The 12,344-nt window shown below is 42.6% G+C and overlaps 1 protein-coding gene across 1 annotated transcript in view; it reads left to right on the forward strand.

The window, feature by feature from the left end:
- Nucleotides 1–8,497: 8,497 nt before the first annotated feature.
- adam12a (ADAM metallopeptidase domain 12a) overlaps nt 8,498–12,344 on the forward strand; it is a gene marked incomplete at its 5' end in the record, with an annotated part of 66,100 nt that continues 62,253 nt past the window's right edge. Inside the window, one exon of the mRNA XM_079214518.1 lies at nt 8,498–8,603. Within this exon, the coding sequence (XP_079070644.1) occupies nt 8,498–8,603 (106 nt within the window). The remainder of the gene's footprint in view (nt 8,604–12,344) is intronic.

Consider the following 12,344-nt stretch of genomic DNA (forward strand, 5'->3'; position numbering starts at 1 on the left):
TTAAAGTCAAAGTTTCAAGTCTGTCCACAGCATTTACGTCATGTACATTGTGATTATGTAAATGATGAATGAACCAGTCAGGTCACCCTGTTTAGTAATGCTGAATTTTCAAGGTTACAAGATTACAAGGGTTTTTATTTGTCATTGTACGACAGGGTCGCTCCTCTTCTCACCAATAAGCCTGATGCTCAGTACATGGGTGCCAATGACGTTCTGGGCGGTTTGGATCAGCAGCTGAAAAGCCCTCCTGTTACTTAATGTGACTTATTCAGGTGAACAAGTCACATTAAGAGGGAGTTTTCTGCTGAGCGAGAGTTTCTTAGTTCATAATGTCTTTTCTCGTGTGAAATTATTCATTATTCCTTCATCACTTTCATTAGGAGCGTCATCAATTAATTAGGGAGCCCAAGGCCACATCATTTAAACTCAACGTTTGATACAGTCAACCTGCGAATGAGGTGGGGCATTATGAAATCACCCATGGTCAGCCAAGTGGCCGCTTGCTTGGTAACATGCCGGTGTCACCGTTTTACTCACTTCTCCCTTACATCAAAGCCCTCTTGCCTTTCAGATCCCAACTCACACCATTCTCAAGAGGAAGTGCTTGCCCTCAATGCAGCTGCCATCATAGCAAATATCAAACTCCAAAGGCAACTTAGCAAGAAGAAAACACCAAACGGACGATCTGAAAAGGACTCTGCTGCATCACCTCAGGGAAATACTGGTAATATTATCACTTCTCTCGTGCCCTCCCACAAAATCATAATTCCTCACCTTAAAACATTGATCTTTGTTGCAATTAACTGACTCTGTTGACTGAGCTTTCAGAGCTACATCTTCGATTGACTCAATACAGATCCAGTGAAATTCCAAAGCTCTTACATACTTTTGATTCATGCCAAGAAGTAATATGTCACAGCAGGCCCAGAGGGCTGTGTTTTGCCCGGGCACGTGAAGCCAGGGCAGGTGTAAATGAGATGCTAAATATATGATTTTCTCTGCTGTGGTTGTGACAGATGAGAGGAAATGTGTGAAGCCGGATGAGAGAACCACCCAGCGCCACAACCAACCAAATGTTGCTTTTGAAACTGAAAGGTCGCCTCAAACTATTTCTTTACAGGTGAGTTCAGAGGTATTTTAATTTGTTTTCTCCAAAATAACAATGAAGCAAAAATAATTGGGATTTAATTATCCAAATGTCTATTTGTTGCACATGTTTGCGCATTGCAACAAGTTCCACCAAAGAGGTATTTTCCTTTCTTGGAAAAGATTCTTTTGCAGCCACTGAAGTACGCCACAACATCAGCGAAAGGGAATGACACATTTTTACTGGCTCTGGAGTTTTCCAGGGGGTGCCCCAGACTTTAAGTCTAGAGCGGTGGGAGTTGGAACGGGGACGTCGGGCTGAAGTGTTTTGTCAAGAAGAGCAATATGTTTGTGGTTCTTTTGGCAGGACGCACTGCAGAGGTCCAGGCCAGACTTCATCAGTCGTTCCCAGGGCAGGCTGCGAGAGCTGGAGGGTCGGGCACAGGAGAGGAGGGATGTGGCGGATTTGGTGGAGCTGCGGTCGAATGCTGCTGTCAGGCCGAGGAGAGCCCACAGTGGCCGGGGAACCTCTCTGAACGGTACTGTGCCAGCAGTCACCTCTCTGGTGCTGCCCATTGTTCTACTGCAGCTGCAGTGGCCCTTTGCCACGTCATAATCCCACACATACAGACACAGAACAAAGGGTGAGGGGGGTAGTTTTCAGCCAGTGTGTGTTGTTTTTCAAGGCCTAGACCAATATTTTGGGATTTAAGCCGCTGATAGGTAACAATTCGCTCCATTATACATATTATTCACATTTATTTTTAGCTCGAAGGGATGCTAATCCACTAAAATCCTCAGCTGAAACCCCAAATACTGAGTCAGCAGCAGTTTTAGAGAAGGCGATCCACCACAACTACTCAATGTCACATCATCAGGATTATATGCGATACAGATGTTGCATTGAAAAGCTAAAGGAATTAATGTAACATGAATAAAATGTACAGAGACAATTATGAAGCAAAACATCTATTATTTTTGAGATGTAATAAAAACACATTTGTGACATTACATGTGTAGCTCTCTCTGCCCTCTGCTGGCTGCAACAAAAAAAAAAAGTCTGTCCATGACAGCTTGGAAAGTGAGAGATTTAAAAATCTAATTGTTCATCTGTGTTCATGCATAAATGTTGATGGGAAATCACAGTTCCTGCATGCTGGTGAGAATAAAATAAAATATCTTTGAGACGGTGGAATTCATGTTCTTGTTTAAAATGATCTTTTCTGTTCTTTCGGGAGATTGCAACTTATTCCTTTCTTTCCCAGAAGAGCGGAGTCTTTCTTTTTCCTCAAACACCTGTAAGAGCCTTCATCTCAATCAGCATTGTCTGTGTGTGTGTGTGTGTGTGTGTGTGTGTGTGTGTGTGTGTGTGTGTGTGTGTGTGTGTGTGAATGTGTACATGCTCCTGTTTCCAGATAACCTTTTCAAACCCAGAGATAGAGCCATTACTGGGAAAGAGATGCAGCCGAGATCTAAGCGGTGAGTTCCATCTCAATCTTTACCTTGGCACACTGTCAGGTGCCTCTTGTCTGCAGGCAGATGCATCCTTATCTCTTGTATTGCTTTCACGTGTGAGTTTGTATCAGTGACATCTCCATACAAAATATGTTGCTTTTGTTCCTCTGCCAAGACTTTTGCACTAAAAATGTTTTTATTTCCCTCGTTCTTGCCTCGCAAGGTGTTAGACTGTGGATTTATACAGAATATATTGTTCCATGTAGTTGAGTAGTGGTGCATAGAAAGTGAATGAGCATATCCAACCATCACAAAAAAGATATCAACCCTGAACTGCCATTTTTTCCTTTACCAGCAACTCATAAAAGACACACGTTGATCATATTGTTACAGACCGCATGCAGAGGTGAAGAGGAAAAAAGAGGAGGAGAAGAGGGAGGTGTGTTTGAGCAACAGACAGCGAGTGGAACTTTTCAAAAAGGTAATGTCGAAATCTTTATTTGACAAAACACAGGTGAAATTAAAGCAGGCTGAATGTAGGGTTGGAACGATGCAAAAGACATTTATACACTTTTTTCCTTACACATACATGATGCTGGCAGAGAGTGTGGAATAAGATGACTTCCATTCATACGCTAGGGAGAAAAAACTTGATATTCAGGGGTTAAATAGAATAAGATTAACCTACAGTATTGCAAACAGACTAGTCATTATGATCAAGAGACCATCTCTTAATATTTAAGCACCACACCTGCCTAATTTGATCTCCCGGAAGTTATTGTCCATAAATATCGATGCAGAAACGATGAACTGAATCACCAAGTCCCTGAAAATATGGAACAAAGCAAATACTTCCTCTAAGCATCTCGCCACAATGTTAACAACTTGCCTGAGACACCGAACAGAACATTAATTGTGTATATGACCCACAGGCAATTAGGCAGGTGATAACACAACGTTCCTCGATAGGCTCAATTAGACCTCGCAAACGGTGAAACGTTTTTCAGTAACGGCCAGCAATGGCTTCTTCTCCCTTCACGGCAGTGCAGCTGCAGGAAGTAAAGTATTTAAATCATGTTCAACTGAGAAGAGTTTGAGGGGAACACGCAAGGTTGAAGGATATTTTTTTTAAAGCTGCAGAAACACACTAGCATAGGGGGGGGTGATGCGATGCCCGGTGGGTTTCTGGGTATTCTCCTGTTGAGGCGGACAACTTGGCCTTGTGGGCAGGATTATATAAATAATACACACCAGAGTCTGACAGTGATTTATTCCATTTCATATTGTGCTCCAATGAAGCGATTGAAGGAGGAAATCACATCTTTAAATTATTCCAATATCTGATGATAATACGTGTAGTGCTGCATGAATATTATATTGTGTACACTCTTTTGCTAACTTGCCATAGAGGTGATCTATGATTTAGTTCTGCTGAACTGATCGTACTCTCGAAAGAAACATCAAAGAAATGAGATGCAACAGTGGGGGAAAAAAGGATAGAAATTTCTGTTCAGCTTATTTCTAAATATGTAATTCAATTTCATTGAATATTCAGGCTGTGGAAGGATTTCTTGAGCTTGCCTTTTCTTTCAGAGCAATGAGCTTATTGTTCCACTAGATGTCGCTGCTGCCAAACTTTTGCTATGTTCTTGCACGTCTCCCAGGAGTTTGATTAGAAAAGCTGTTCTTTAAAAAAAATGGTGGTTATTATTACGTTTTTTATATTCATAAAAAAAAGTAGTATTATCCAGGACAGCGCTGGATGAATTGTACATTCATTCTCTCACTATGGAGAGCAACTGTGAACGGTCTCATTGTGCCCAGTGTGTGAGGCCTGCTGTGTTCCTGGTGAAACAAAATGCCCTTCAGTGGCAGAGAGCGCCACAGTGCAGTGCCACCATTCAGCCGAGCGGCAGACAGCGTGGCTGCCCAGCCACGCTGCTGCTGTGGCCGATAACACAGGGAACAGAGGCTGATGCCAGTGATCAAGCAGGATCCTGGAAAGAAAAAAAGGCCTTGTGGGCTTTGAGAGGCCTAGACCGGTGATCTCTCCCCACCAAGTGTTTTAGTATTCTGAGTGTTTTGCTTTCTCATTGCAGAAACTGTTGGATCAGATTCTTCAAAGGAGCAACAGCTGAACGACTGACGACAGATGAAGATGATGACATGACGAAGCCTGTCGCATTGTATAACAGACGGATGAAGTGGACTGTGCCCTCTGCCAGTGCTGCATATGAGTTAAACTATCAGTGTAGGTCATGGGCTCAGCGCTAAAGCATTCCTTTAGCCAGTGTCTGTTTGTCTTGTGTGCTTCCATGACTTATTATTATTCAAGTTATGGGTTTTAACATATGTTTTCCTGAAAAGATAAATCTGTGGCAATCTTTCAAAAGCCCGGAAGGTCATTTTGCATCGCTTACTGTACCTTCTGTTTCAACATTTTTTTTTTTCAGAACCTTCAAAGACTTTTCTGCCCATCTGGATAAAACATAAAATATTCTGATGCACAACATAAACAACAACAACGTTAACCTGTTTCACTTATTGTGACTTAATGCTGTACCTCCGAATCCAACAAATTACCTGAAGATAAAACAGGTTAATTGTATTCATGTGCAACTTTGTTTGGATAAAAAAACACATCATCAGTTCAGGACAGGTTCAATTGGTGAAGTTGGAGGACAGAATATATTTGTTGCACTTGTGCAGAAAGAGATATCTTCAGAACAGCGCTGGGGTTTTGTGAAATGACCTTCTGTGTATTTTGAAAGATTGCCACAGAATTGTCTTTTGAGAAAAAACAGATGCTTGTCTCGGCGGTGCAGCTGTCCCAGCTGCCCTTGTGCTACGCAATCACAAATGCAAGATGGCCAAAATGAATGTATGAAATCATGTCTCAACGTTCTGTTTCGGGCCACAAACCAGACCCCACATGACTGATACCCTTTTGACGTACGATATGAACCAGCAACGTATATGCTGTTTCTTTTTCCCTGTGTTATCTCGCTCTCACTTGATTGCAAATTGCTTTTCTTTCCAGAATACTTCATGTAATGGGATGCAGAGTGAGCTCCTCTTCTGCAGCCACTTTCACATGATCTCATGTGATGTGGAGCTGTGGTATAAGACAGAATCATTCATTATGCTTCACGGTCCCGTCTAGGACAGTCTTCAACCGTCGTCTTCCTCATTATAACTGAAGTGGGCTCTGCCGTCATTCAGTGCCAGCTATTAGCAGCATGGAGGAATGTGACCTCTTCTCACTGGAAATGCCCCGTTAATGGACAGTGCCGATTTGAATGGAGCTTTTGTCCCTGTCTTTGTCCCATGATGGACGGTGGCCCGCCATTACAGATTTAGATTTGTGGGATCCGCCGGGAGCGTGCTCAGAGTGCCGCTCGACAACATGATGGAGCGGGACATAAATCAAAAGTGAGACGTGTGGATATTTGTTTCTTTGAAATAACAGACAACAGAGCAGACGCTCTTCATTATTTCTAATTGTTATTTTACTCATTAGCCTTTAAGTTGGAGTCTCTTCATAGTCCAGCTGTTTCATCCATCTACATTTGCACTGATGTCTTGGAGAAGACAGATGATTGCTCCTGACTGATTTTGTAAACCTTATTTATTATTAGTGCACATGCACATGTGGGTGTTTTTGTGACGACAGGAGATCCTTAATAATGGATCATAATTATGTAACTGGGAACCATGACTGCTGCTTGAAGGAGCAGGTTATTTACTGTGTGTGTTGTTTTCTCTATTCAATTTTGCATAGAGGGTTTCGCAATACAATTCTTCAACTTTAAGTATTTTGTATTTGACTTTCATTATTTTGTATTTTATATTTGAGTTGTGTTTACATATGTTGTTCAGCTTTCTTCCGAATGTGATGATAAAATGTTTGTCATCAGGCACTGGTGAAATGTTGTTTCCCCCCCAAAACATGATAACAGAGGTGAGATGGAATAATTTCCTAGAAGTTGCGATTTATTATTGACTGTTATCTGTCCTAGCACACCAACCCAAATTCCTATTTTACTGCCTGCTCCTCTCTGCACCTTATCTTCCTTCAAGCATCCCAGTTCTTAAAAAGAGCAAAAGATCAGCTCTTTGTGACGTCCTACAGCTGAATGTTTGGTTCCAGTGAAATCAGCATGCAGAGAAACACTCCTCAGTAGTCTTTTGTTTCCTTTCATATTTGAACCTGAAAGAAGACTTTTGAGGAATTGGGGTGTTATGACACCAGGCTGCACCCTATAGTTCTTGTTTCGAACGGGCGTTAGGCAACAATTGGATGTGCTGCTGTGACTTTACCTGAAGTCTTCATTCTGCACACAGCACTTGAAATGCTGCATAGTCATTCTCTCCTGTCGGAGGAGAAACAGCTTTCAGGAACGCAGCCTGCATGTGGACACCTACCTGTTTTCTGCCTGCATCCCCTTCTGAAGTGGATGGCGATGTGGTGCAGTGCAGAGGGCACACACTGAAGAGCATTATGGAGCTGAGCCACAGTGTAGTGTTGCAATGGCCCATGTCCATATGCGGGTCCATGGACAGTAATCCTTTAGTGCATCTCACCGGTGCTTTGATGACAAGTTGAGTAGCTGGTTGTGAGTCTCATAGATGTCTTGAAATATAATATTTAATATAATATATAATAATGATGAGCTGCAGTGCATGTTACCAGGATCATTTGACATTGGGCACACATGTTACCCAGAAATTACCATTGCATATCTGTATACAACAATTGAAAACATTATTTTAATTGAATAGTTAATTATTCATCTTTAAAAGAGCCTACACTTCAGTGCAATTGCATTGCCATCACTGTTTTATATCGGCACTACTGTGACTGTGATGCAAACACATAGTCAACGTTCAACTAAATGTGCACGTTTGCATTTTTTTCCCCACACAATGCTGCTGAATAACAACATGCGTGCATAATAACATCTGTGAGTGAGGGGAGTGTAGGCCGAAATATTCAAATGTACACTTGATGTGGGCTTCTACAGTATGTGTGCGCCCACCGAACCCCTTTGGGTCAAGCTGAGAAACGGATAAGAGGAAGACCGGAAAGTGAAAGGTTTGCCTTCAAAATAAAACGCTCGATTGGCGCCCTGCGTCCTTCCAGGTTGTTTTTGTGTGTCATATGGGTTCAATGTCTATACTTTGTACGGAACTTCTGTAATTTAACACCAATAATCTTAACTCAAGGTCAAAATAATAGCTTATTCAGGATGACCACTTGTGGTATTCAGCCTATGATAGGTAATAATAGGAGAGGACAAACACAAAAAACATTAAATACAACAATTGATTAAAGCTATTTTAGTCTTTATACATTAAATACGATATTTATTTTAATGATATTGTAAAAACAGTATTGCAAAAGTGAATCACAATTAGCGGGCTTTATTTTGAAAGCTTTAACCGGATGTTCTACTTTATTAATTCCCTGTGGCTTGATGCTCGTCTACAATGGTCGCTGTCGGCGGCGTTAGGACCACGCGGAGCGTTTCATTGAAGCACATGGTCCCCACTCATAAGACAACACTTCTCGCCAGTAATTGCCCTGGAATTGATGTCATTCCAGTGGGCGACCGAGACAGCAGCGGTTTGCGTTGGCTATTTGTGAAAGCTTTCACATTTACTTCACATTTCTCACTTTTTTTTTTGTATTTGCTGTTGATGCGCGAGGCGGCTTTGGACTAGGACGTCTGTGAATGGGGAAAGTGCACAGGGTTGAATCAGCTGTCCTCGGGATTTCCTAATTCACCCCTCACACGCTCGATCATATTTCAGGAAGTCTTTTTTTTCTTCTTCTTTTTTTGGGGGTGGGGTGGGGTGGGGGGTGAATCTTGCACATCAGCTGTTGTTGGATTGTATGATGGTTGCGCTGCAGTGAAACAGTTGGCCAGTCCCGTCCACGCTTCAGCCGGGCATCATGCAGCTCGCGAGCCGGAGTCTGAAGTTTGTTATTTTGACAGCACTTCAGGCTTTATCCATCTCAGTGTCGGTGTGTGGCAGCGTGCTCTCCAGACCTGCTGAAGGTAAGAGGCGAAGATGTATTTAGCTTTTGCATATTATAGGCTAGATCTGTGGGCAAAAGTAGGGAATATATTTTCTTCCTAATTGATTCATTATAGGGCGAATGTCACATTTAAAACCTTCCCCATGAGACATAAAGAAAAAGCATATATGTGTATCTTAAAATGAGTCTGCATACAGTCTGCATTTTCCTATGTGTGTCTTTTCCACTCCATTCTCTTCACGCATTGGGAGATGTTAGTATCATGTTTTATGAAAGCCTTTGTTAGCACACCGGTCTGACAGATCTATAACACATGTTTGGGCACAATGCATCATCTCCAGAGTCAACACGCTCGCTAAATTCATATATAGCTTTCTCTCGTTCTCTCCTCCCAGATCTGTGTGTGAGAGGCAGAACATCACATTCTAGCTTCGCAGTCCATCCAGTGTGCACCTCGGAGGAGAGGAGCCGCTGTATAATTGATGATGCTGAAACTCTCTTCGGTAATCAGCGGTAGCACTTGAGGCATTTCGCTGGCGCTTTAGGCCTACTTCAGTTTTTCAGGGCACTTCAAACATACTTTCATTTTTCAATTATGGATGAATTCCAGAGTTATTTTAGTGACAAACATAAAATAAAAGTCACATTGTTGGTTTTGAACATCAAAAGTCAAGTCGCTTCTTATTTTTTTAAACCTGTCAATTGCGCAGTTTATGATGTTTATGACGCTTATGACAGCCAAGCAACACATGATGACAGCTCTGGGGAGATGTCCCAATGTGATGCCAGAGTGTGTTTGTGTCTACGCTTGTGTGGTTTGTCCCACTGGTTGCGAGCCTTCGGGCGGTGGCTCATGATACCCCAGTCACCAGCTTCCCATGCCCTCGCTGAGATTCAACAAGGACACTATACAGCATGTCCAACAGTGGTGAGTGGAGGAGTTGCACTTGAGCGTTATGGCCCCAGCAGAAAAACTCTCACATCTGAACACTCGGCCGGTCACGACACTCGACTGTGGGAATCTTGGGACTTAATTACCAGCATGGGCAAATGTGTAAAACTGGGATCAAAGCGCGAGGAAGTTGTTCATTTATTCATCACCAGAAGTTGGCCTTGATGGGTTCGCGCTCGTGGGTTCCGACTCGTTTTAAAGCCATCATCGTCGGTACATGTGTGCGTGTGGCTCGGAGAGTCTGAGCCGATGTGTGCTGACAGGATATTTAGCTGCTCGGGGGTTAATTATGATTGAGATAAATGGATGGAGGGAGCTGTGTTGAGCAAGGACACAGGAGGCAGGGCCACATTTAAAAGACAAGTAGAATCAATGACATAAAATGTAGGGTGATTGATGCCTTTTGTGTTCAAAAGCGTAATTGGCAACACTTGTAGTAATTCATCAATCATTTAGGATTTGATGTTTTTCCTCCTGTTTTAAATAAATTCAAACTGAACATGTTTTGGCGGCAGTTTGAAGAAGGCACCTTGGGATTTCAGAACTCGTGAGTGGAATATTTCCTTTTTCTTGTGCCATTTATAGACAAAATTATTATTCGATTGATTGAAAATAATGAGTTGGCAGCGTACTCCGTGCACAATCAGTGTGAATCATCAGTGCTCTCTTGTCTCCAGTCTGTGCAAACCTTTATCTTTGCTGTCAGGAATTTAGGCTGCTCAGGAAAGATGGAGCAGTTCAGCTCCATGCAACGTCATGTTTGCATATATATATTTCAGGACACCGCCCCTTGAGCTTTCTTGTCGGTTTTCCTCACCCTGCCTGTCTTGAGCATGTTTCTGTTGTAGCAGGGGATCGTTTGGGAATGATTTCCTCGGATGGTTGACACACTTACTGTCAGCCAGCATTTATTAGCCAGCTGTAGCCTCCTGATCCAACCGATACGACTCTGTCTGCCTGGAGCGCCGGCATGCAGCGTGCGTGCTGCACACTCAGACAAATGAAAGTGGAGCTGAGGATATATTTTCGGACTGTAGTAAAACATTCCTTCAGCAAACAGTGTCCTCCCCCAGAGAGACATTATCGCCACGATGTGACCGATCTCGAGTCAGACGCATTTAGTGTCTTTTCCGTGTGAATGCAATCAGATCCTCCAGGACCCAGGAGGCCGGTGAGAAGACTTGGCTGATGTGTGGTGGTGCATTAAGACAGATTGATCAACCAGTTGCTGTTCCGCAGTGGGGATATTTATATAGGAGCGGAGGAAATAGCTGGACCTAACCCAACATGTGTTGCATTGATTTCTTCGGAGCTGCTTTGGACTCATTTGACCCCCCCCACCCACCAACAAAAGCTTAACACACTAGCTGAAACCTGATGCTGGCTCTGGACTTTCTCATCGGACTTTCACACCCAGTCAGGTCAGAGTTGAGCTCAGCACAGCTCTCCTCGAGCGTCTTCTTTCTCTGTCTGGTCAGAGAGAGGGCCCAATTGGCTCGGGTATCTCTTTTCAGTGTCAAGTCTATCTGGGTTAGTTCAAGTTCCACCCCATCAAGTGTTTCTTATAATCACTGACATGTTGATAAGCCTGTTCTGGTTAGGTCGTGTGTCCTGTTGTGCAGAACCTTTAGTAGCATATGCATAACATATGCTATACTGTCATATATCTCTTTCTCTGGCCACAAGAAGAACTCATTACAACTGGATTCCATTTAGATTAGCAGGTTCAGGGTTTTGCTTTTCTGCATGCTGGTTCACTATGTGACAGACTAAATGGAACTGAGCCATTTCTAACGTCAGCAGTTTTAACAATGTGGTTTCAGCATGTGCTTTTTTTCTGCTATGACCAGTTAAACATGTCTGTTGTGACAAAGGTCCATCATCACCTTTTTAAAGTTGTTATGGCACATAACACGTGAGCAAACGGTTTGCTCTTCAGATAGAAAAGACTATAAATTCTGACTCTGCCGTGATTATGGTCGACACAACTCCGTTTGAACAATCATCACCTCTTTGGTTGAGCTTGAGTTTGATGAATATCCAAGCAGTTTTAGCAGATATCACCTTGTGTCACACTTTTTTTTTATCAGCAGGAAACTGACATTGTACTTTTCACATCCGTCTTGTTAATTTATTCATTTTGTTTGCAAAGTTGAAAATCGCATCAGCGTTTAGCTTTTAATTATCCTGCGAGAGCAGGAGGATAGGAAGACAATAATGAAATTTGTTGCAATTCCAGATTAACAAACTTTACTCTAGAGGTGCTACGGGAAACGTCCAGTCTTTGTCTTCCACTGAGAATGGAAACGCAGGATTGTTTTTGTCTCAGATCCACATCATCTATTTTCCAGCCTGGCGTGCAGCATCCGCCCAGATTCCACTTCCCTATTCTTCAATAAAAAAAGGATGAGCAGGAACAAGACAGGCGAGCTCCTACCTGGGGAGGATTCTAACAAATTGGCTCAAACAAAGTTCTGCTGCAGCCAGTTGCTTTGTCTGCGTCTCTCTCTGAGTTATGTTCCTCAACATGGGCGGACCTGTGCTGTGTTTTTAAGAGAAGCAGAGCAAGCAGCGCATCGAATAGTTACAAATAAAGATGAAAGTAGAAAGTAGAAAGTTGACCAGTGTAAGATTGGGAAAAGTTTGGGTTGTTTTCAGGTTTTCCAATAGCCAGTGAAAATTACAGTTCTTGATTTATAATGTCCAGAGCTCAAGCTGATGTCTTCAAGTTGCTTGTCAAAGATATATGTCAAATGAGTGTTCCATGATTTTCTGCAGATCATCTATTAATTGAGGGTAATCCTTTAT

The sequence above is a fragment of the Taurulus bubalis genome (genome assembly GCF_910589615.1).
Source record: "Taurulus bubalis genome assembly, chromosome: 2".
In the NCBI taxonomy this organism is placed as follows: Eukaryota; Metazoa; Chordata; class Actinopteri; order Perciformes; family Cottidae; genus Taurulus; species Taurulus bubalis.